A 24,986-nucleotide genomic window follows, 5' to 3' on the forward strand; every position below is an offset into this window, starting at 1 on the left:
ATTCCCATGTTTGCATCAGTAGCTGTTTTCTGAAAGATTTCATACTTTATTGTGAAATAGGAGACATCTGTCCTTGATCGATAAAAGGTAAATAAAACCATAATTGTTAAAACATTTCCTGACCTTTATTTTTTTTTTTGGTAAAAAGTAAACTACCAAAATTGCAAAACACCGACGAAAAATTCAAAACGAAAAGTTTCCAAACATTTCAAATTACAAAAACACTTGAAAAGATTACATAACAACTGCATATTAACTCCAAACAAATCCAAATTAATTGGTTTTATATGAGGGATATGTGTTGCTGTATTACCACAATATCCAGTCACGTATTATACCAAGTTTGAAATATAGAATGTCTATCAAATTAACATCAATGTTCTATTCTAAAATAATAGTGTCACGACAATGACATCTTGAACTGCATTTTTATATAATGCACATCCATATTATTATTTATGGCAAATGTGATATATATAAATTTCATGCATGTCTTTATGATACCAAAATTTTCAAAACCTGGTGATGCATTCTTTGTGATTTTATTTGCTATGCCTACTTTTTATGTCGAATTAAGGTGGTAAGATTCGACTAAATAGGATAACAAAATGTATATTGCATGTGCAACCTTATTCATTTTTGGTGTTTACATAAATTATCATTGAAATGGACATAGTCATAAATAAACTATTAACAAAACTTTAAATTTCTGAATATTAATGATTATCTTCCTTATAAATATCTTAGCGTAGCTGTATTTGGCAAAAGGTTTACGAATATTTGATCCTCAATGATCTTTATCTTCGTTATTTATTTGGCCTTTTTAACTTTTTTTTAAGGTGAAACTTTTTTGGACGAAACACGAGTCAAATGCAAATACTAAATTTCAATCCTTGTAACTATTATGAGTTTATTTACAGCTATACTTTCTAATTTGAACGCAACATGTGTGTTTGTACCTACTGTTGAATGCATAATTGTTTCTACGTTCCTAATGCAATCTGACACGTACAAACACACGTAATAAATTAAAAGAGAAACTGTATTAGAATTAAAAAGACACATGATGCGACTTAACCATGATCATTAATGTGCAATTAAGTTTATATTTACGTTTTCATTGCTATGCTATCAGTGTTATCATTCAGAACATGATGGTGTGATAATATCATCCGTTTGTTGCGTGGCGGTTTGACGATATATTTTTTTCTACTTAAATGCTAAGTTGTTGTTAAATTGGTAATTTGATGATGTCTTCATATATATGCCCCAGGATCATAATTGAGTTTGAATAGATATAGGAAGATGTGGTATAAATATGTATAAATATGTTTTCGAAAGGAATACTGTGCAATTTACAACTATTAACCCCAAGTAAAAGGATTTTTTTTTTTGTTCGGATTATTCAACATTGACAAGAACGGATACTAACGTTCTGCAGACTATTCATTAACAGTAAGTATTGAATACTGAAGTTCTGTAAAATGAAATGAATGCAAATTGCAGCATGAATAACCATTTGCTGACTTGTTTTTTTACCTGCTGCAAATAAAATGATTTGTAATAATTGCATCAATAGTCGCGGTTGATGTCACTGTTCTTCAAAAACATTTTCTTAGCCAAGAAAGACAGATAACAGTCTATACAATTCTGTAAAATAATCTCCAAAGTGATTTAACATAAATCTTTAAAACTGAAAAGTATGATTACAGAAGTCGAACTTCTGTAATTACTGAAATTTTAATCAAATCAGTTCATCATATTAAGTGTGAAATTAAAACTATTTTATATTTAACCCGCAAAATGAGTAAATATGTCATCGCTCTGTAAATCACAGTACCAATCTGAAAACATAGTATCTTTACCCTTGTGATAAGTATACCAAACATCATTAAAATAAGCATAACTTTCAGTAAAGAACAATGCATATTTCTCCAGAGATTTTCTTTTCAAATTTAAATGTTTACTACCAATTCACTAATTTTGCCTTTAATAAAAAAAAATTACATGCAATTTATTCATAAAATTTCATTTGATATTCGTCGGCTTAAGGGGGTAGACCATATTCCAGGGAGATAACTCTTTCATTCAGTGATGCGTTTGCAATAGTCAAGTTTTATTAATGTATTTGAAGCATTTACCTGAAACAGATTGAAAATAATCTATGTATCCTAGAAGCTAATAGAACGTATTTATGAAAATGGCTGACAAAAACGTACTGATGATTTTAAGAGTTATTTCCCTTAACCTAGGTCTACCACCTTAACAGAAAGATTCGAAATTAAATGCATGCCATGTACTGTGTTTCGCGGGATTATAAAAGCTGAGATGACCATATCATATGTTATAAATTAATTTAATTCATTTTATATTGTTATGCCAACAATGTCTTGTCTGACATGGTACAAATGTATCACAAGTCATAAAAATCCAAAGTTTTGAAGTTTTGAAATAGTCTAATAATAAAAAAAGGTGCAGAAGAAATAATAATAAAGTTATACGAGAAACATTTTGTATCAGATGAACCCGAAAGTACATTTCTATCTCTCAGGTGAATGGACATATAATGCCATGTAAAATAAAACACATGAAAGACAGAATAAATCAAACCACATCCCTGCATAAATAAATAATTAAGGTAGATTGATGGTATACCGCCATCTTGGATTGTACAATCGCAGTATAAAATCGGTCTAGTTATTTGCCTTAATCTGCAAATTTAGAAACAAATTTGCAATTCAATAGTTAGACTGCTTTTTCTATTTGAAGAAAACCTGTAAAATAATCGTATTATACAAAATATTTTAAAAAATATAATTTTATTTGGTTTTAAAGTCATTTTTTTCAAATGAGCTATTTAAGGGGAGATAACTCTTTTAGTACAAAATGTATACTGGTCTAATAGGGAAATTTTTTATTTTCACTTGTAGCAAGAAAAAAAGTTCGGTGACACCATGTTTTCTTTTTATTTTCTTAAAACATATTATGAAACCTTTCTTCTTACAATTTATTTCAAAATTCTATCTCATAGAATTTTTTTATGCACATTAACGTGTTTTTTCATGAACAAACTAACCAAGTTTTGGCAATTTTCAACGACTCATTGCTTGAAAAATAGCACGGTGACCCATACTTTTTATTAGATTTTTGAAAAGAGCATAGTAAAGTCTTCATTTTGGCAAATTATAAAAAAATTCTGTCTCAAAAAATATATACTGGTGATCTACCTTAAATGAATAAAAATAAATGTTATTTTACCTCAGACCCGATCATTACTGTACACAAACGCCATGTTCAGTAGTATGTAGAAGGATAGCCTAATGTAGAGTTAAATTGAAGTCCCCGTCTTTTAAAAATAAACTTTTGTTATATATAATCATTTCGCTGCCTATGCGGTATGGGCTTTGGTCGTTGCTGAAGGCCGTTAGGTAATCTTTATCATATTTACCGAAATACTGACAACAAGTGTAGGAAACCGTTATCTTGAATCAATAGATTGGAAACATAAACTCAACATTTGTAGGAAGAGTTGGGTTTTGTCTTTCTTATCTATTGCAAGGTCATGAATGTATTGATATTGGTTTTTTTTTGTCATACATTTTTGTCTAACTCACTGTTGAAGGCAGTACACTTAGCCTACTACTGTTTGTATCAACGTTGTGTTGATCCTTACCTATATGTAAATGTAATGGCAACCTTTACACTTTCTAACGAAATTAATTGCGGATAAACAATGTATGAGCATTACTATAATGTGAATGCAAAAGCAAAAGTAAATATGTCACACCATTAACGACAGAGGAGGACACAAGGGAACCGATATCTACGATATGAACAATTATATTCATTTCATTTCATTGAACATATTGATGGTCAATTATTTTAATGTGCAGGATGTTTAATAGATCTTCCAATATGAGTTGTCGCACATTAATGATCTAACAGCTCACTTATTAAGCTTAATGGTGCTGAAACTATTTCCTTACAAATTCGTGGACTTTTGATTTCGTGGTTTTGCCTATCTCTGTATACAATATTTAGATAGAAAATATATTGTTAATTGGACATTTGAATTCGTGGTTCACCTATACTTCCGAGACCTAAGAAAATTGGTATCAAACGAATAATACTAGATCGATAGTAATTTGAATTTGGTTTCTATAGTTCGCAGAGAAAAGACTTTGATAGAAAAAAAATAAACTTTAAGTCTCAAATTTATCAATCAAATTTGTTTGTTTTTTTCAAATTGCCAATATAAATTAAAAGAAAAACGATGATAAAACTCAATATAAAAATCACACTTTAAAAAAAATATTTATAGGTCAAAATCTATATGACCTTTAACACAGAGTCTTTGTTCACAATCAAAGTCATTCAAATAGAAAAACCACGGCTCTAATGAAACAAGGATTAACGAGAAACATTTATGAATGACAACAACAGACTACTATAACTGCACACAAAACATTTAACCCTGGTACTTTCATACGCCTACAAATATCATGGCTTGTCCAATTTATACTGTCGAAATAACAAATTCCATTATTTTTTTCTTTTCGTGTTTTTCGTTCACACGCTAATGAATAACAGCTTTAAAACATAATATAATATAGCATGATTCAAGATTAACTAACTATATTGTCCATCTCTAGACAGATATGTTCTTTTTTGCAACTGATGATTTCTGACATGAACTTAGTAAGAAATAACCATATTATCAACTGTCCATATAATTTTTTTTTGCACATGATACTTCGCTCAAATATATGTCAATAGTTATCAAATGTTCCAGGATTATGATTAAATATGCCAGAATTCGAAGCAAAACACAAATATTGATTAATATCTGGTATAATAACCTCTTGTCAGGAGATGCAGATTTAATCTTATCGAGGAAAGTGTTTGTTTTTATAAAGTGATGTTTTCTAATTAAAAGAAAGTTTAATCACTTCTTAAAAATGTCACGAAATTATTGCATTGATATATGACTAGTATTGCTTTCTTGTGGAATTGAGATATAATGTGAAAGGAATTCATTTGAGAAATATAAAGATATTAATTTGAAGCTATTTCGTGGATAACAGGAACTTTAAATAATCAAACGGTGAGTACAACTTTAGGTATATCTGATAAGATTCCACTGTATGATGTAAATATCATTTAAAATACTTAAGATCTATATTATTCATAAGAAATGTACAAAACTTATGAAAGTTATATGAAACGAGTAAACAATCATATTTATCCAATTCTTGAACCAATGCATGCATATATCATAAACTTAGTCTTTTGTGTACGATTTTATATTTTTTTACGCATCCATATCATAAATTCGTCACAAAAAATGTCTCGTTTTTTTATGTTTGGAAAAATGGCAGCTAATTCATTGTCGTGTTTTAAAGCCGTAGTTTACTAATTGTTACCTTTATAGTAAACAATCAACAAAAAAGTAGGGATAATGAGCACACATATAAGGTATACTATAAGATACTAGTTTATTGATGTCAGATTCATGCGTATTGCGATCACCGGATTTGAACAAGAAAGGTCACGCTGAATTTAGTGTAAAAGGAAATCATATCAGTAAGACTTTTAGTACATTTCTTCTAATTATTGACATATTGTAGAATTTTCTTGAGAAAGAAGTTTATGTACATTGGTTTCTATTAAAAACTAGCTGTTTAGTTAAAACAAACGTATGTATATTTTTTTTTAAATTGAAGTTTCATATGACTTTAAGATAAGAAATCTAAGGCACACATACTCATGTGAAGGCAAAATGGGTGATGGAAGACATCACACTAATGAAATTTACATGAAATAAAATCAAATCAAATTTACACATATTAAACGATTAATAACATGAATCCGGTTTGCTTTTTTTATAAATGCAAAACACATGCGAAACACATTAACTAACATTCAGATGTACACAGGATTTCCTGAATAGTTTTCTTATGTATCTAACTACAATACTTTTTCCAGTTTCAATTGAGTTTTCTCAACCTGCTATATTCTATGATAAGGGGAAATAAGTCAAACACATTTGAAATCAATATATTTGTTCTAAATCTACAGTTAAGCAACATGCAAGTTATATTTAGAACAAATGTGAGACATGATTCAGAAATTGTTATTAACGAAGTAAAATGTAAAAACGCTAAAGCTAATATAAAGCAGTAGCTCTATTTTTAACCCAATAAAAGACTCACTGGTTTATCCAACAAATCTATCTTTATTGTAATGCAAAACATGATAAATCTTGTTATGCCATTTACATTATCTCTTTCGTTTATTGAATACCATTATCGTTATTGTTAAACGACTAAAATATCTCTCTTGTTTGTTAGATAATGCAACATAACATCTAGCAAATAGGAAAACAGAAAATGTTCGTATAAAAGAATGAATGTTAAATTTGAAATAATGCACAACAAAATTGTTTATTAGTAATACATACATAGTTTTATAATGATCTTATATTTGAAAGAAAATCATTTATTTGATGGAAAAACAATCACCGGTAGGTAACCTTTCTAATTAAGGAATGACTGAACTATTTTTTTCTGTCTATGAAGAAATAACATAAAAAAAAAACTTGGTGCACACTGAATTACGCGCGTATCGGGTTATTTGAGAGTGTGCTCCACATTTTTTATGTTATTTCGAATAGACAGAAAAATATAACAGTCATGACAGTCATTTCTTATAATTTAATGCTAAAGTCCATTTTAAATCGTAGAAAACCATGAAAAAACGTTGATGACGTTACGGTCACATGACTAAATTGTTGCTAGGGGCTCATTACAAAATAAAGTCAGCCAATCAGAAGACGTGTTACATCCAAAATTAAATTGTTATATGATAAACCTAGGCAAACATTTGCTCCAATCCAAATTTACTTATCCTTAATTATGAAACTAGTTCATCATTTTTCAAAGACTTTGGAGCTTTTTAAAGTAATCCTTTTGTGTTTTGTGGAAATGAATATATTTTCTTCGTTTAGATTTCATAAGCGAACATTAACAATTCAAGCAAAACACATTCAGTTATTTGATGCGCATGTATAGTTTAGTCATATTTGAACATACATAAAAAGAATCTACCATCCTATGTGTCGCAATATTAGCTAGAGTGAGGGCACCTGATTCATTATCACGCAATATATCACGTAGAACAGTAGAATCCCACTTAATGTGCTTAGCCATTTTCAGGATAAACCACATTTGTTGCCTTACCCGTCGAATCCCTGATCATTGCAACTGTATGGGCGTGTTTTCAAAACGTGGCGTCATAGAAGTTACACTTACTTGTGCATCTCTAGAAGAGGCCCTATTTTAGAGTAATCAGATGAGCTACGATTCATACAAGTGTGCCCTAGTAGTGCATGCAAATAGTGCTTAATGTCTATAAATAATTTGCGCATGTGCAAAATTGATTAACGCTTGTGTATCATAACCTTCAAAATGTTATCAAACCAATTCATAATATCATTAAAAATCCAAAAACAGCAAATATATAGTAAATAGTTCAAATGTTTTGGAATGCATTTTTATTACATTTTCGCGGATGCGCAAATTCTAGATAAGTCACCTGTAAGGAAGGTAGCTACCAAACCTAATATCTTTTTTTTTTTACTATAAGAAGGCCAACAAAAAAAAAGGTTTCAAGAAAAATCAGTATTTTTTTTAATGGCCAGCAGTTGTTTAATGAAAATTATATAATATTGAGACTTTGTGCTAATTTTCATACTAGTTTCATCATTTGAACAATTTCCGCGATTGTGCTTGCTAATATCTTCCACGATTGGGTGACATATTGTTATTATACGTTTTTTTTTATGTTGAGTATTATGTTGATTCTTCAATACTTTTTGGCAACAATAGTTGTTTGGATTCGAATGTACAATATAGGTAGAACTAAATAATAATATTGAACACTATGAGAAACTGCGGACCAGAGTTTGGAATGTGGTGGGTAGCAATTATTACCATGGAAACGGCAATAATTAAAAAAGAATGTTTCCAAATTTGTCAAACATAGTAGAAATTGTATTTGAGATACAATACTTTTTTAAAATTTTCAAAATGTCTGCCATAGCCATGGAAAGAACATAATTACATAATTCAACCAAATGGTATAATACATTGAAAAAACTGTTTTATCTATAATGATATAACATCAAACTCAAACTAACTAAATGGATATGTTACAAGGCATGTGCCAATGAATTACCTGTCTTTCGAAATTTGGATATTGTTATCTAATTTATTTGATGTCGGACTCCCCCGTTTAAATTTTCTTGGAGTTTATCATTTTGTGGATTTGTCTTTTATTTGTCGATCCAATAACATTCTCTACCTCGATCACGTGTACGACTTTTTCCGTTCATTTCTAAGCTAGTTATATAAAAGTTTGAAATCATCGAAAATGGTAGATAAATTTCATTTCTGCAAAGATCTGATTCCTTTCAAAATATTCACGACTCGACCATTACCGAATAGACTTTGATTGTCGATATGCGCATCTGAAGCATTACAACTGTTAATGGTGTGCCAACTATTCTATAGCAACTAATAAAACTATTCTGTGCAACAAAACCATTCGCTTGGGAGTTTCAACAGGATCGTCAAATAATTCTTAAGTAACACAAAAAAAGGTTAAATTAAATAATTTCACATTAACTTGAATTAGGAATTCGTTGTAACTTGAATAAACTTTTAAACGGATATATCATGTTAAGGAGAGGTACCCGGTATTTGTGAAAAATATCAGTCAAAAGAATGTTATATTTCGGGAGCCATAAGTCGAGGGAAATTCATTCTCGAGACTGGTATTTTTTAATAGTACCCCTTAAGAACATGCTATATCTGTTTAATTACACCGAAAGTTAATGTTCAAAAACACGTTGAGCATCTATAAGGCAAATATCACGGCAGAGAGGGGAAAAAGTCATATCCTTTTGGCAAATACCCCGCCGGCGTAAAAAAATAACGATATTCTTTTGATAACAGTAAATTGGTGACAAATTCACTGGCAATCAACCTATCAAAATCCAAGATTCTTACATAAGGCGTAATTATAGCTTACATTCATTGCACTGTTGACATTTAATAGTAATCTTTTTTAAAACTGTTTGATATAAATCAAGGACTCACAGGGGCGCTGTATTTGAATTTCATATAAGAATCAACACACACAAAGATTATTGTAAAAGTGTTATTAAAATTCTGAAATCCTCAAACTAAATTTAGGAAGTAATTCAGGACTAATTTCTTCCAGTTCTGCATTATAAAAAAACAGTTACGTTTCTTGCATTCATTTGATACTTAACATATAACAACATTACGCTATAATGAGAAATCCAAAGTGAGCAATCTGATGTACGGTAGTTGTCGTTTGTTTATGTAATTACGTGTTTCTCGTTTCTCGTCTTTATATAGATTAGACAGATGGTTTTCCCGTTGAGATGGTTTTACATTACTAATTTTTGGGGACCTGTATAGCTTGCTGTTCGTGTTAGCCAAGGCTCTGTGTTGAAGGTCGTACCTTGACCTATAATGGTTTACATTAATTTTATAAATTGTCATTTGGTGGAGAGTTGTCGTATTGGCACTCATACCACCATTTATCCTATATCTAATTAAACTTTATCAATTAAAATTACTGAAATCGTTTTAAACAGAAAAGTATGAGTAGTTTTAAAATATATGTTGCTTTAACAAATTATGTATGTCTTCGTTTTTAAAATGATACAAGTTTTGATTAAATTGTAAATCAGTTGATTAGAGAAAAAAAATCATTTTGTATATGAAATTAAAGTTAACATCAATCTTAAAAAAATAATTCAGCACTACTTTAACTTTTAAGTGTACAATTAATTCCAAATTGGATAATCTTAAAAACTATCATCCATTGTACTGTTGACATTAATAAAACAGTCTGGTATAAAAGTAACGAATCACAAGGGAGTTTTATTTGAATTAAGTATAGGAATCAACACACACTAAAAGCATTACAACCGTGTTATTGATACAAAACTACTGGAATTGGTAAATCCTGAAAATCAATAATAGGAAGTTATTCAGAATGAATTGTTTCAGTTCAACCCAATTTGTGAAATGGACAATCAGTGACCTTGAGTTTATTTAATTACTTGAAACAGCATACAATCCAAAGTGTGTTTTTCATTTCTGTCAGGAATAAACAAAATCAAATACTGAAATGTTAATGAAAGAAAATAAAACGTAGTTATATCATATAGTATGTTGCTATGATAAATAATATATATAAGTGTTCAGGATGGTGACCGCAATATTTTCTGTGTGTGCGATTCTAAATAATTCAATAAGAAATACCATATACATTTAGAATATTGAATGAAAATTTAAAGTAAAATAACCAAAAATACTAAATTCGGAGGAAAATTCCTAAGTGCTATTTCAAACGCTTTAATATATCAATGGCATAATATATACATTAAGTTGAAAACTGTCTGATTTTGTACATAGATTTGAAATGTGGAAGATGTACATGCTGTATGTATTAAAATATGTATAGTTCTTAACACTTTATAAGTTTATAGCTCAAGAAAAAAATGATGTAATGTTTATGTTGAAATGGCAAAAATAAAACTGTTGCGAACTAGTGTAATTCTTTAATAGATTGCAATACAAAAGGATCAGCACTAACTTTCAAAATAACATTAGAAGCAAAATAATACATACATATAATTAATGATAAATAGATCAATGTAAAACATGGGTTGTCCATATGGATCCACATATTTTATTTTGTCTGTTGAATTCCTAATAAATCAATTAGATGTGTTTCTCGTTACAATTGTTTCACATTTTGTTATGCCGGTGACTTTTACGAATAACAAGGGATTTTCTTATCCCAGGGAATACCTTAGCCGTATTAATCACAATATTTAAAATTTTGAATCCTCAATGTTAAAACATTGTTGTGACGTCATTCTATTGTTTTACCTGTTCTTTATTTCAGTGATTGGACTATCATTTACCTGTAAGAATCCATTATGTTACCTTTAGCTGTCCAATATTTTTAAGAATAGACCTCTTCTTTCTTAAAAATATTGGACGGCTAAAGGTAGCATAGCTGATTCTTACAGGTGATAGTTCAATCACTGAAATAAAAAAAAAGTATTAATTACTACGATTGTTTTCATCATGTTAACAAACTTAAATACAACCAAAGAACAAATGACAATTAAAAAAAACATTTTATTAAAGTCACCTTCCAATTCAACACTTTTGTCATCAAAACGGTTTCTTGAGGAAACAAATCACTTTTAAATTGAATTGTAACACTACCATCACTTATATCACAGACATTTTTCTCATGTTTTTGGGTTTTCTCCTTTAGCACTAATTCAATAACTTAAGCATGCTTGTTGTATGTCTTGTTTTTGTTGCCTTAATGAATTTCTTTTTTCAAAAGAGTTCAAAAGATTTATCCTCGGCCGTCTTTAGGTAATCAGAATTGACCTCTGGTGTTGCTCTTATTCTTCCTTACATCATTTCAACTACAATCAAAATAAAAAAAGCAATAAAATAATACTTCTAAAATTTGATAGATCATGCCGCAATACAAGGGTCATGAACACCCTAAACCTTATCATGTGTACAAAGTTCGAATCTAGAACTTCCTTTATGAACTAGGGGATTATAATGATTTTCAGGTTTCGGCGTTGATTCACAAGTTGTTGTTTTTTTAAGTTATTGCTTAAATATGAATATAATGCAACACTTCGCTTATGAACGACAATGAATATGGGAAGCAGTATAAAGGAAGACATTACCGCATTTTATCTGTCAAACAAACTAATCGTGTATACGATTCGCGCTTTGTTCACAGTGATCGTTTTATAAAAGTTTTTTTCAAAATAAAATCTAGACAAGATTACGTTTCGGTAACATTTTAAAAAACACACAAATAAACGAAAAAAGAGCGACATGACCTTGCAGAAAGAAAAAACCCAAGAAACTAGTAGGAGAGGACTATATTTTGAAATAGTATATATTTATATAACTTGCCATTATTAGCTGCTTTGACTATATCCTCTTTGTAATCCACACTGAAATAATGTCTGAATAGATTCTGAATACACGTTTGATTTTCATCCAATTGCAAAGTTTGAAACAACAGTGAACACAATCACTAACAACGACCTCTCTTTCATCGTTTTGCATTAAGAATATACTTTCATCACTTCATCCATTATGAAAAAGTAAAATCACAAAAATACTGAACTCAGAGGAAAATCAATTTGGAAAGTCCATAATCACATGGCAAAATAAAAAAACAAAACGCATCAAAAACGAATGGACAAGAACTGTCATATTCCTGACTTGGTACAGGCATTTTAAAATGTAGAAAATGGTGGATTAAACCTGGTTCTATAGCGCTAACCCTCTCACTTTAATAACAGTCTCATCAAATTCCGTTACATTTACATGATGCGTTAAATAAACAGTCACAATCAATAAAATAGTCAAAATATGGGAACATCAGTCATCATCGTATAACAATTTAACACACTCGTATGTAAAGGTATTCCAGAAACTATGAGCGGAAACTATGAGCAGTCCTTGCGCACGCAAAATTCATGATACTCATACACTGTGTCTTATTCTTCATGTAGCGATACATGTTGTTTACCTTTAGCTGTACATTCTTTTTGTCTATTTTTTTTTAAGTTGAGCTACTGTTTTAAGGAGACAACATTTAGGATATATTCGAATGTTAAGAAAGTTTATTCACCAAACAATTTTCAAACTAGATGAACATAAATCATTTCTTGCTTTTTCAATAATTTACCTTTTTCGACGTGTTAAACAATGTTTTAAGTAAAACATAAGCCTCTAACTGTCCAATCTGTAAAATATTAAAAAGGTCTTCGGCCTGCAGCCTCAGACCTGTCCAATATTTTACAGAATGGACTGTTATCGGCTTATGTCCCTTACCTCTTCAACTTTTGACTTGTTTGGCTTAAAACATATTTTGATTTAAGTGTCACTTAAGAAGACGAAACGCGCGTCTTGCGTACAAAATTATAATCCTGGAACCAATGATAACTAATTAAATTAAGCATCCTAAACGATATTTGTTCATCGTATTGTTGATATTTGTGCAAAATCCGATAGACGTATTTTACACTATCAATTGTGGTTAATATTTCTTTCATTGGTGATTGTTTCACATGTTCTTCATTTTATTTCGAAAATTAATGTCATACTTTGACGTATCGAAAGCCTTCCGGGTTTGCTTTTCTTTTAGAACAGTTGTTCCTCATCCTGGGACGTCACGGTCACATGACAAAATTATGCCTATAGACTGATTAACATAACGATGTCAGCCAATCAGAAAACGCGTTACATCCAAAATTAAATTATTTTCTTATGTTTTTCAGCTACGTGTTTAACAACCATGAATGAAGACAATATTACACAGATTCATACCAACAAAACCATCTTCGCCAATAATGCAGCGAATGAATTCACCAGAAAGATGAAAGTAAGCCAAATTAACTAAATTAGTTTTTCCTCACGTACTAGAACACAACAATCAGCGTCCTACATATTTCACATAAGGCTGTGCTATGTTTCAACTAACCTTAATGCATATTAGTTAATATGTCTTTCTATATAATTGATATCGGTTCAAATATTACACAAGATGGCCGAAAGATACCAGAGGGACAGTCAAACAGATAGAGAAAAAAAAACGGACAACGCCATGGCTATACAGTTGAAATAAAACAGACAAATAATAGTACACAAGACACAACATAAAAAACTAAACACTAAGCAACACGAATCCCCCAAACCACTGGGGTGATCTCAGGCGATCTGGAAGTGTACGCAGATCCTGCTCCACATGTGACATGAAAAGAAATATCGTACGCTATGTTTCGCCAATCAAAGTTGGACAAAAATATAATTGGAAAGCAATGTTAGCAGTGTGTACAATGTTAGAGACAAATATTTCTCGATTGTCTTATGAATAAAAAAAAGTTCTATAAAATACAAGTCAATATGGTTGTTATAGTAAAGAACAGTATACAAACAAGTACAATAAAAATACTGAACTCAAATAAAAATTAAAAAAATCCATTAAAAATTCAAGAAACAAAACGACATCAATCAAAAGACTAAACGAAATACAGCTGTTTAACTACTAAATTGCTTTGTCCAAATAAAAAATATGGTAGGTTGTACTAGGTTACACAGAAGGTTGATCAGTATGACAATCAGGTAAAGTTCCGTTATATTGATAAAAGAGGAACGAAAGATACCAAAGGAACAGTCAAACTCATAAATCTAAAACAAACTGACAACACCATGGCTACAAATGAAAAAGACAAACAGACAAACAATAGTACACATGACACGACATAGAAAACCAAAGAATAAACAACACGAACCCCACCAAAAGCTAGGTGTGATCTCAGGTGCTCCGGACGGGTAAGCATATCCTGCTCCACATGTGGCACCCGTCGTGTTGCTTATGTGATATCAAATCCGGTAAATAGTCTAATTCGGTAGGTCACATTCATGAAACGATAACATTTGGAGGTCAACTTAAGCAGACAAAATTGAAAAATGTTAATATGAAAATAAGCACGATTCAGAAGCTTTAACTGTATTTTTACATATATGGTAAAAAAAATACACCGAAAATCAGAATACCTGTCAGCTGAAATAAATTCTATACCTCATATTTTATAACTGAATTTCTAAAGGAATACTAATTAAAGTGGATCTTCTTTAGTATATTCACAAGAAAAGTATGTACTGTCTGTCCTATCATGTGTATTTCATACGCTATATTTAATAATTTTACCTTAGACTTTTGAAGGAATATTTAAGTGGATTTCCTTAAGTATATTCGGTGGAATTTTTATATTGAATATAACTGTTATTGGATTATTGATTAAACGAAAGAAAAAATCAAGAATGGGGTTCTTTGTCGCTAATTTAGCATATGCGGGTAAGTAGCTATATATTTAAGAAATAGAGACAAAATATTTCTGTATAGCTTTTTGCGAAGACCTTTTATGGATTTATTTATTATTATCGTAACTGTATTTTTATACAAAACCTTCACATTTATACGAAACAGGTTTAGAGTCAATATAATTAGCAATGTCAATAATTATTACAATAGTTACGAATTTGGTAAAGTAATTATTCAATATACAAGAATATATTCATCTTTAATTTCAAAACAAATATACAGATACAAGATATGTTATCAGCAGTTAGTTAGTTAATTATACTTTACCATGATTGCTATTTAACACAAAGATGTCCAAACTAATCAAAATACATACCATGTGTACACGTTATGCTTACAATGATCTTACAAAACTTTATTCTACCATCTGTTTATTAAATCAACCAATACAAATTTTGATTGCATATTTTCGAAGGTGTTTTTATTCGGAAAAACTCATTGGATCCCAGAAGATCTTTAAAACAGAAATAAGACATAGTGTTTACAAGTACTAGTAATCATACAAATCTAGGATAGTTGATTACTACAAATATACTTTGCTAGCGTGACTATACTATATCATATTTCAACGTTTTCAAATATTCGTTACACGCATGTTTATTTTTGACTTCATGGTTAAACAACTAAATATATTAGATATTTTTTTCAGATTTGTGTGTCGGACTTTTTCATGTTTTGCCGGAAACGATTCATGTTTGGTTCGAGGTTGATTGGAATGAGTTCACCTGTCATATATTTTATGGATACCTCGCAACGTTTTCATTTTATGTGTCAACATATGCTATAGTTGTACTCTCTATAGACCGAATGAACGTGGTAGTGAAACCATTATCACCCATCACTAGATTAAAGATATATAAATATGGATTAGCACTATCTATTTGGATACTTGGATCGCTGCTTGCAATTCAATATTCTGTGCATACGAAATACTACCCGCCACAAAACTTTGGCGAGGATGTATGCCGTCACGAAGTTCCCTACGACCCAGTAAGCAAGATATCTTTATGAGTCTCATTTACTTGTTCAGTAAACTCGCCTCCTCCACTTATGTATTTACCCCGGTAAATTATTTTTATGACTTTTTGGTCTGTAACTCTAATTTAAAATCTAATCCTTAATTCAGAAAATACCAATTTATAAGATTTTGAACAGCTTTCAACAATACAGATGGGTGCGGTCCTAACCTTGACAAAAGTTAACTTAGAGTTAACTTGTTGACTGCTTTCTAAGTTAACTTGAGAATTTTTAAGCAGTCAAGCAAGTTAACTTCGTCGTCGGTGGACCAGACCTACGGTCTGCTTTTTTAGGACTGCTGCAGACCTATCGGCAAGTCTGCTCCAGACCAGACCTGTGGACAAGTCTGCTTTTGACCAGTCCTGAGGACAGGTCTGCCCCAGACCAGACCTGTGGACAAGTCTGCTTTTGACCAGTCCTGAGGACAGGTCTGCCTCAGACCAGACCTGTGGACAGGTCTGCTCCTGACCAGACCCGAGGACAGGTCTGCTTTTGACCAGACCTGTGGACAAGTCTGCTATTGACCAGACCTGAGGACAGGTCTGCTTATGGCAGATTATCGTTATAAGAATTTTCTTATCAGACTTGAGCTTTCATTAAAATGTAAACAACATTCGCATGGTTTATCCACAGATATCATTTATTATTTACTCGCTAGACTCTACTAGATATTATACAAATGCTCTCTTTTATTTGATATACATGTATTCTTATATAAATAAAAAATGGCTATACGATCACACAGAGTTTTTTTTATTAGAAGGCGGATAGAAAGGTTATCCAACGCATCGGAACAATATTCTTATATCACGGGATATCGGCAACATTGTCTACGTTACTTCGTTCCCCGTTGTTTACCTGTCCCTTCCTAAATTTTACTTTATGCATAAATTTATACTTGCATGGATATTTCATTGATATTCAACTTGTTTGCATTGGATTTACTATTCTATTTCCCGCAGAATATTCTAACAGAAATTGTACAGTGTCCGTAAGCATACGGTGTGGTAAAACTATCAACAATCTCGTCAAATTCTTCAGATTTGTCATTGCCGATATTTATATGGGACGTCCTAAAATTATACTCAATGCGCATTTTAATGAAATAGTTTCCACTTGTCGTTTAACTATAAACAAAATCAATCAACCGACATAATAGATTCCAAGAAGAGAACCTCGTATACTTTTTACTACGTTGATGGAATACCCAGGTCGACAACGACCCGTTCAGCGTAAATAGTACAAATGAATTCAGACATGTCAGTGTTGGTACGGATTCGTTGGTACTTTGATGATGTGGCATAATAGTTTTGTTTTACACGTACACCATCATGAACTCCTATATATGATGTGACTGTTATTATGAATAAAGAGATGAAATTCTGACATTCTCAATTTATTCAGAATATTTTTTGCATTAATAGTTTTCCAATATTATTGATTACGTGTACATTTACGGTCCTACTAAAATGTGAACAGGAGCACCAGGAGAAGACATTAAGGCGCTCGATACAATACTATGCAGGTATATAGATTTGCAAATAAAAGTGCACATATGATCAGTTTTGGTCAAATAGTTTTGTTTTCCAAGTCAGCATGAGGTATTAAAACTACTGAAATTTTGTTACATATTAATATTTTGAATACAAGGAGGACACGCTGGTATCCTAAATTTATGCGAACAAAAATTTGTTGTTATCAAATTGCAATATTGCTGTCCATTGTCATGATTATATTATACATTGATTCCTGACATAAAAAATATGGCTGATTAATACTATGCGGGTACGTCATGGTGTATATAGATTTACAAATTAATTGCACAAATGGTCAGTTTTGGTAATGCCGTCAAATAATTTTTGTTGTAAAAGTCAACTGGAGGTATCAAAACTACTGAAATTTTGTTACGTATCAATATTTTGAATAAAATGAGGACATGCTGGTATCCTAAATTTATGCGAACAAAAATTTGTTGTTATTATATTGCAATATTGCTGTCCATTGTCATGATTGTATTATACATTGAATCCTGACATAAAAAATATGGCTGATTTACTATGCTGGTATATAGATTTACAAATTAAAGTGCATATATGGTCAGTTTTGGTGGATGCGGTCAAATAATTTTGTTGTACAAGTCAACTGGAGGCATCAAAACTACTGAAATTTTGTTACGTATCAGTATTTAAAGTAAAAAGAGGACATGCTGGCACCCTTAATTTAGGCGAACAAAAATTTGTTGTTATTATATTGCAATATTGCTGTCCATTGTCATGATTGTATTATACATTAAATCCTGACATAAAAAAATGAGCGATTTACTGTCTTGGTATATAGATTTTCAAATTAAAGTGCACATATGGTCAGTTTTGGTAATGCGGTCAAATAATGTTGTTGTACAAGTCAACTGGAGGTATCAAAACTACTGAAATTTTGTTACGTATCAATATTTTGAATAAAATGAGGACATGCTGGTATCCTAAATTGATGTGAACAAAAATTTGTTGTTATTATATTGCAATATTGCTGTTCATTGTCATGATTGTATTATACATTGATTCTGGCATAAAAAAATATGGCTGATTAACTATGCGGGTATATAGATTTACAAATTAAAGTGCACATATGGTCAGTTTTGGTGGATGCGGTCAAATAATTTTGTTGTACAAGTCAACTGGAGGTATCAAAACTACTGAAATTGTGTTACGTATCAATATTTTGAATAAAATGAGGACATGCTGGTATCCTAAATTTATGCGAACAAAAATTTGTTGTTATTATATTGCAATATTGCTGTCCATTGTCATGATTGTATTATACATTGAATCCTGACATAAAACATATGGCTGATTTACTATGCGGGTATATAGATTTACAAATTAAAGTGCATATATGGTCAGTTTTGGTGGATGCGGTCAAATAATTTTGCTGTACAAGTCAACTGGAGGCACCAAACTACTGAAATTTTGTTACGTATTAATATTTTGAATAAAATGAGGACATGCTGGTATCCTAAATTTATGCGAAAAAATTTGTTGTTATTATATTGCAATATTGCTGTCCATTGTCATGATTGTATTATACATTGAATCCTGACATAAAAAATATGGCTGATTTACTATGCTGGTATATAGATTTACAAATTAAAGTGCACATATGGTCAGTTTTGGTGGATGCGGTCAAATAATTTTGTTGTACAAGTCAACTGGAGGTATCAAAACTACTGAAATTGTGTTACGTATCAATATTTTGAATAAAATGAGGACATGCTGGTATCCTAAATTTATGCGAACAAAAATTTGTTGTTATTATATTGCAATATTGCTGTCCATTGTCATGATTGTATTATACATTGAATCCTGACATAAAACATATGGCTGATTTACTATGCGGGTATATAGATTTACAAATTAAAGTGCATATATGGTCAGTTTTGGTGGATGCGGTCAAATAATTTTGCTGTACAAGTCAACTGGAGGCACCAAACTACTGAAATTTTGTTACGTATTAATATTTTGAATAAAATGAGGACATGCTGGTATCCTAAATTTATGCGAAAAAATTTGTTGTTATTATATTGCAATATTGCTGTCCATTGTCATGATTGTATTATACATTGAATCCTGACATAAAAAATATGGCTGATTTACTATGCTGGTATATAGATTTACAAATTAAAGTGCACATATGGTCAGTTTTGGTGGATGCGGTCAAATAAATTTGTTGTACAAGTCAACTGGAGGTATCAAAACTACTGAAATTTTGTTACGTATCAATGTTTTGATTAAAATGAGGACATGCTGGTATCCTAAATTTATGCGAACAAAAATTTGTTGTTATTATATTGCAATATTGCTGTCCATTGTCATGATTGTATTATACATTAAATCCTGACATAAAAAAATGACTGATTTACTATGCTGGTAAATAGATTTACAAATTAAAGTGCACATATGGTCAGTTTTGGTAATGCGGTCAAATAATGCTGTTGTACAAGTCAACTGGAGGTATCAAAACTACTGAAATTTTGTTACGTATCAATATTTTGAATAAAATGAGGACATGCTGGTATCCTAAATTGATGTGAACAAAATTTTTTTGTTATTATATTGCAAATTGCTGTCCATTGTCATGATTGTATTATACATTGAATCCTGACATTAAAAATAAGACTGATTTACTATGCTGGTATATAGATTTACAATTTAAAGTTCAAATATGGTCAGTTTTGGTAATGCGGTCAAATAATTTTGTTGTACACGTCAGCTGAAGGTATTAAAACTACTGAAATTTTGTTACGTATCAGTATTTTATGTAAAAAGAGGACATGCTGGTATCCTAAATTTATGTGAACAAAACTTTATTGTTATTTTATTGCAATATTGCTGTTCATTGTCATGATTGTATTATACATTGAATCCTGACATGAAAAATAAGGCTGATTAACTATGCGGGTATATAGATTTACAAATTAAAGTGCACATATGGTCAGTTTTGGTGGATGCGGTCAAATAATTTTGTTGTACAAGTCAACTGGAGGTATCAAAACTACTGAAATTGTGTTACGTATCAATATTTTGAATAAAATGAGGACATGCTGGTATCCTAAATTTATGCGAACAAAAATTTGTTGTTATTATATTGCAATATTGCTGTCCATTGTCATGATTGTATTATACATTGAATCCTGACATAAAACATATGGCTGATTTACTATGCGGGTATATAGATTTACAAATTAAAGTGCATATATGGTCAGTTTTGGTGGATGCGGTCAAATAATTTTGCTGTACAAGTCAACTGGAGGCACCAAACTACTGAAATTTTGTTACGTATTAATATTTTGAATAAAATGAGGACATGCTGGTATCCTAAATTTATGCGAAAAAATTTGTTGTTATTATATTGCAATATTGCTGTCCATTGTCATGATTGTATTATACATTGAATCCTGACATAAAAAATATGGCTGATTTACTATGCTGGTATATAGATTTACAAATTAAAGTGCACATATGGTCAGTTTTGGTGGATGCGGTCAAATAAATTTGTTGTACAAGTCAACTGGAGGTATCAAAACTACTGAAATTTTGTTACGTATCAATGTTTTGATTAAAATGAGGACATGCTGGTATCCTAAATTTATGCGAACAAAAATTTGTTGTTATTATATTGCAATATTGCTGTCCATTGTCATGATTGTATTATACATTAAATCCTGACATAAAAAAATGACTGATTTACTATGCTGGTATATAGATTTACAAATTAAAGTGCACATATGGTCAGTTTTGGTAATGCGGTCAAATAATGCTGTTGTACAAGTCAACTGGAGGTATCAAAACTACTGAAATTTTGTTACGCATCAATATTTTGAATAAAATGAGGACATGCTGGTATCCTAAATTGATGTGAACAAAAATTTTTTGTTATTATATTGCAAATTGCTGTCCATTGTCATGATTGTATTATACATTGAATCCTGACATTAAAAATAAGACTGATTTACTATGCTGGTATATAGATTTACAATTTAAAGTTCACATATGGTCAGTTTTGGTAATGCGGTCAAATAATTTTGTTGTACACGTCAGCTGAAGGTATCAAAACTACTGAAATTTTGTTACGTATCAATATTTTGAATAAAATGAGGACATGCTGGTATCCTAAATTTATGCGAACAAAACTTTTTTGTTATTATATTGCAATTTTGCTGTCCATTGTCATGATTGTATTATACATTGAATCCTGACATAAAAAATATGGCTAATTTACTATGCGGGTATATAGATTTACAAATTAAAGTGCATATATGGTCAGTTTTGGTGGATGCGGTCAAATAATTTTGTTGTACAGGTCAACTGGAGGCATCAAAACTACTGAAATTTTGTTAGTATCAGTATTTTGAATAAAAAGAGGACATGCTGGCACCCTTAATTTAGGCGAGCAAAAATTTGTAGTCATTATTTAAATGAATTAAACTATTGCTGATTGTGGCTGCATAGTTCAAGGATGTATAACTAAAAAGGACGTATACACCTAACATCAAATATACTTCTTTTAAAAAATATACATAATATGATTGATTTTGATCTCGTTTTTATAATAGATAGATTGTCAGATCACAGATAAATTTGTTTTACGTTCTGTGCGTACTTATTTTCAAATATTTGTATTTAATCCTGTTCATAAAACGGAAGTATTAATTTTCAAATTACTTTATTTTCGATGTTTATACTACGAAAAAAAGATATTATTTTTTTTTAAATCAACGAAGAGCGGTCCTGGTTACAAGTTAACTTAGTGTAGAGCAGACCAGTCAAAAGTTAACTTGGGAACAGGTCTGGTTTTGATCGGATTTGTCCAAGCAGAAGTTAACTTTGTGGCAGGACCGGTTTCCAAGTTAACTTATGTTAACTTTATGACAGGACTGGTTCCGAAGTTAACTTATGTTAACTTATGACAGGACTGGTTCGAAGTTAACTTATATCAATAGCGGACCTGTTTCCAAGTTAACTTTTTGGCAGACATAAAAACAGTCCTAGGACCAAGTCCGCTTTTCAAGTTAACTAGATTTTGGTCCTAGGACTGGTCAGAGCAGTCCTATATTTGGTCACAGGTTAACTTTGACCAGTCCAAATGACTGGTTATCAAGTTAACTTGCTGTACAGGTTAGGAGTGCACCCATCTGTAGCTTTGTTTCTAGTACCATTTAGTTCAGAGTCAATGTGCTGATCAAGGCTACTTTATACATTGTTTTTCGTCAAAATGTATTTAATGCCATCTAGGAGTATAGTTAAACGTGGAATGAAAATGAAATAGACTATTTTAACACTGACCTGCCCATGTAAGATACCAAATATAAGTTTTTATAGCCACATATTTATACAGTCAAATTAATATGTAAATTGTTGCTGAAGGCAACAACATTCAATACACGTATATCAAATACTTCAATTTTTTTTCAATTTCAGTTGTGCTTTATATAAAAGTCACTAGGTTTAAACATGGTTTATAGACTTCTAATGCATGTCTACCTTGTATATTTCTTTTGGATAATTTCAAAAAATTAATAAGAGAACCAATTCAAATGAATGCAGCTCATTATGTCTTAAAATGGAAATCCTTATTGAGATATTTCAAAATGTTCACCAAAGCCTATTTAAATATAATATTGTGATTTAAGTATTTATTTTGGAATTCGGAAGTATCTTTAGTCTTTCACTCGTTCTGTCTTGTCAATAACACCAATAATTTATTTTTGCAGGAAATTCGATATTTTGATGTGTGTGTCCTCATTATAATACCAGTAATATTCATTGTAACTTGTTATATAATGATTTATATGGCGATCCACAGAAGACATACGTTCAAATTTATGACAACAAACTCAAATAGCGACGGTAAGAATGCATTATTAATATGTTTCATAAATGATAATTGTATAAGCAATCGCGTCAACTGGAGAACTGTAAACCATCTTTTTTAGTCTAGAATTGTATGATGCTTATATCAATTATCGTTAATACTTTATACCTAAATCTTTCTTGAATCAACTACATTAAGTAAATTAGAAAAACCGCGAAATTGAATACTTCGATGTGGACTACACTGCATGAAATGATTAGTTTAAGGAATCATTAAACCACTTGAAAACTAGTTGTAAGTTCCGAGTTTATTATTTTCCTGGTAGTTTATTGGTCAAGTAAACGCAATATTTAATAATAGTTTACAAATAGTTTACTGGATGCAGTAAGTTCTCGAATCGACACCTGATTTACTGTCCAGTATTTTTCAAATTTATTGAAGTTTAATAGACATACAACTTCAAATTTAATGTAGAGGATACCTGTATAACATGATTTACTACACATTAAAGTCAAAGATATTCCAAACAGAAAGCTGTTTACTGTGGTTTTAATTCTGATTAAACATCGAGTTGTAAATTTAATACGACAATAAACTTTCATTTAATGCAAATTGAAATCAGATTCAATTTCAAGTTTAAAGATTTAATGTGAGATATAACTAGATTTACTTCAAATTGAAACTCATTTTGACTCCATATGCTATAAACAAATATGTGTATTATTCGTGTTTGTTGCACTAAATATATGCCAATTGATCTGCAAATGCACTACAGAAAACAGTTTTCATCAATATATCACCAATAACAGTTCTTACAAACTCTATCATAATGCATGACATATTTGTTTATGCAAAAATTCGCCAGTATTACAAATGAAGCCATAATTGTGCACCCTAAGTTGCCTCAATCAATAATTCGAATCAAAGACTCATGACTGCCTCAAAATATGAGATAATTACAATGAGAGAAACAAGCTGTCTGTAATGGAGAATTTGCCTGACTAAAGCGAAAACCTGAATAAAAAAAAAACAATTGTATAACGTATTAACTAACTTTATTCTTTATTTTCAATTTACAAATACATGACATATGAAAGAACTAACATTCCTTTCTATAATAATTTGAAAACAAGAACAATATCTGCATACATATTGAATTATACAACTCTAATTTTGAGCATTTTTGATTTTTTTTGTTATACTGAGCTGTTTTAAGGAACAATAAAACATACACAAAACATAACCTTTAAATATAATAAATATTACGATATTTGAAGAATCCTATTGTTGTGGTCTGGGAACAGTATATGTAACATATATATTTTCCTGTTGTGATGGATTCCATTTTATGACCTAATTGATCCTAATTCTAAACTAACAATTGTTTTAATAGAAAGAGTTAGTTCCCTTTGAATACAAAAGTTTGAGCTGAATAATGAAATCCAACGTAATTTGGAGGGTTTAAAAAGCACCCAATTATATGCAACCGGTTACCCCGTTCTTATAAAAATAATAATTATACGAAAATTATCATACTGAATTTTTTTATAAGAATCTTA

At 30.6% G+C, this 24,986-nt stretch overlaps 1 protein-coding gene across 1 annotated transcript in view; it reads left to right on the forward strand.

The window, feature by feature from the left end:
- Positions 1 to 1,387: 1,387 nt before the first annotated feature.
- Positions 1,388 to 24,986, forward strand: part of LOC134694395 (mesotocin receptor-like) — a 43,419-nt gene continuing 19,820 nt past the window's right edge. Inside the window, exons 1-5 of the mRNA XM_063555403.1 lie at positions 1,388 to 1,455; positions 13,436 to 13,539; positions 14,874 to 15,015; positions 15,692 to 16,032; positions 23,327 to 23,462. Of these exons, the coding sequence (XP_063411473.1) occupies positions 13,453 to 13,539; positions 14,874 to 15,015; positions 15,692 to 16,032; positions 23,327 to 23,462 (706 nt within the window). The 5' untranslated portion in view covers positions 1,388 to 1,455; positions 13,436 to 13,452. The remainder of the gene's footprint in view (positions 1,456 to 13,435; positions 13,540 to 14,873; positions 15,016 to 15,691; positions 16,033 to 23,326; positions 23,463 to 24,986) is intronic.

This window comes from Mytilus trossulus, chromosome 13 (assembly GCF_036588685.1).
Source record: "Mytilus trossulus isolate FHL-02 chromosome 13, PNRI_Mtr1.1.1.hap1, whole genome shotgun sequence".
In the NCBI taxonomy this organism is placed as follows: domain Eukaryota; kingdom Metazoa; phylum Mollusca; class Bivalvia; order Mytilida; family Mytilidae; genus Mytilus; species Mytilus trossulus.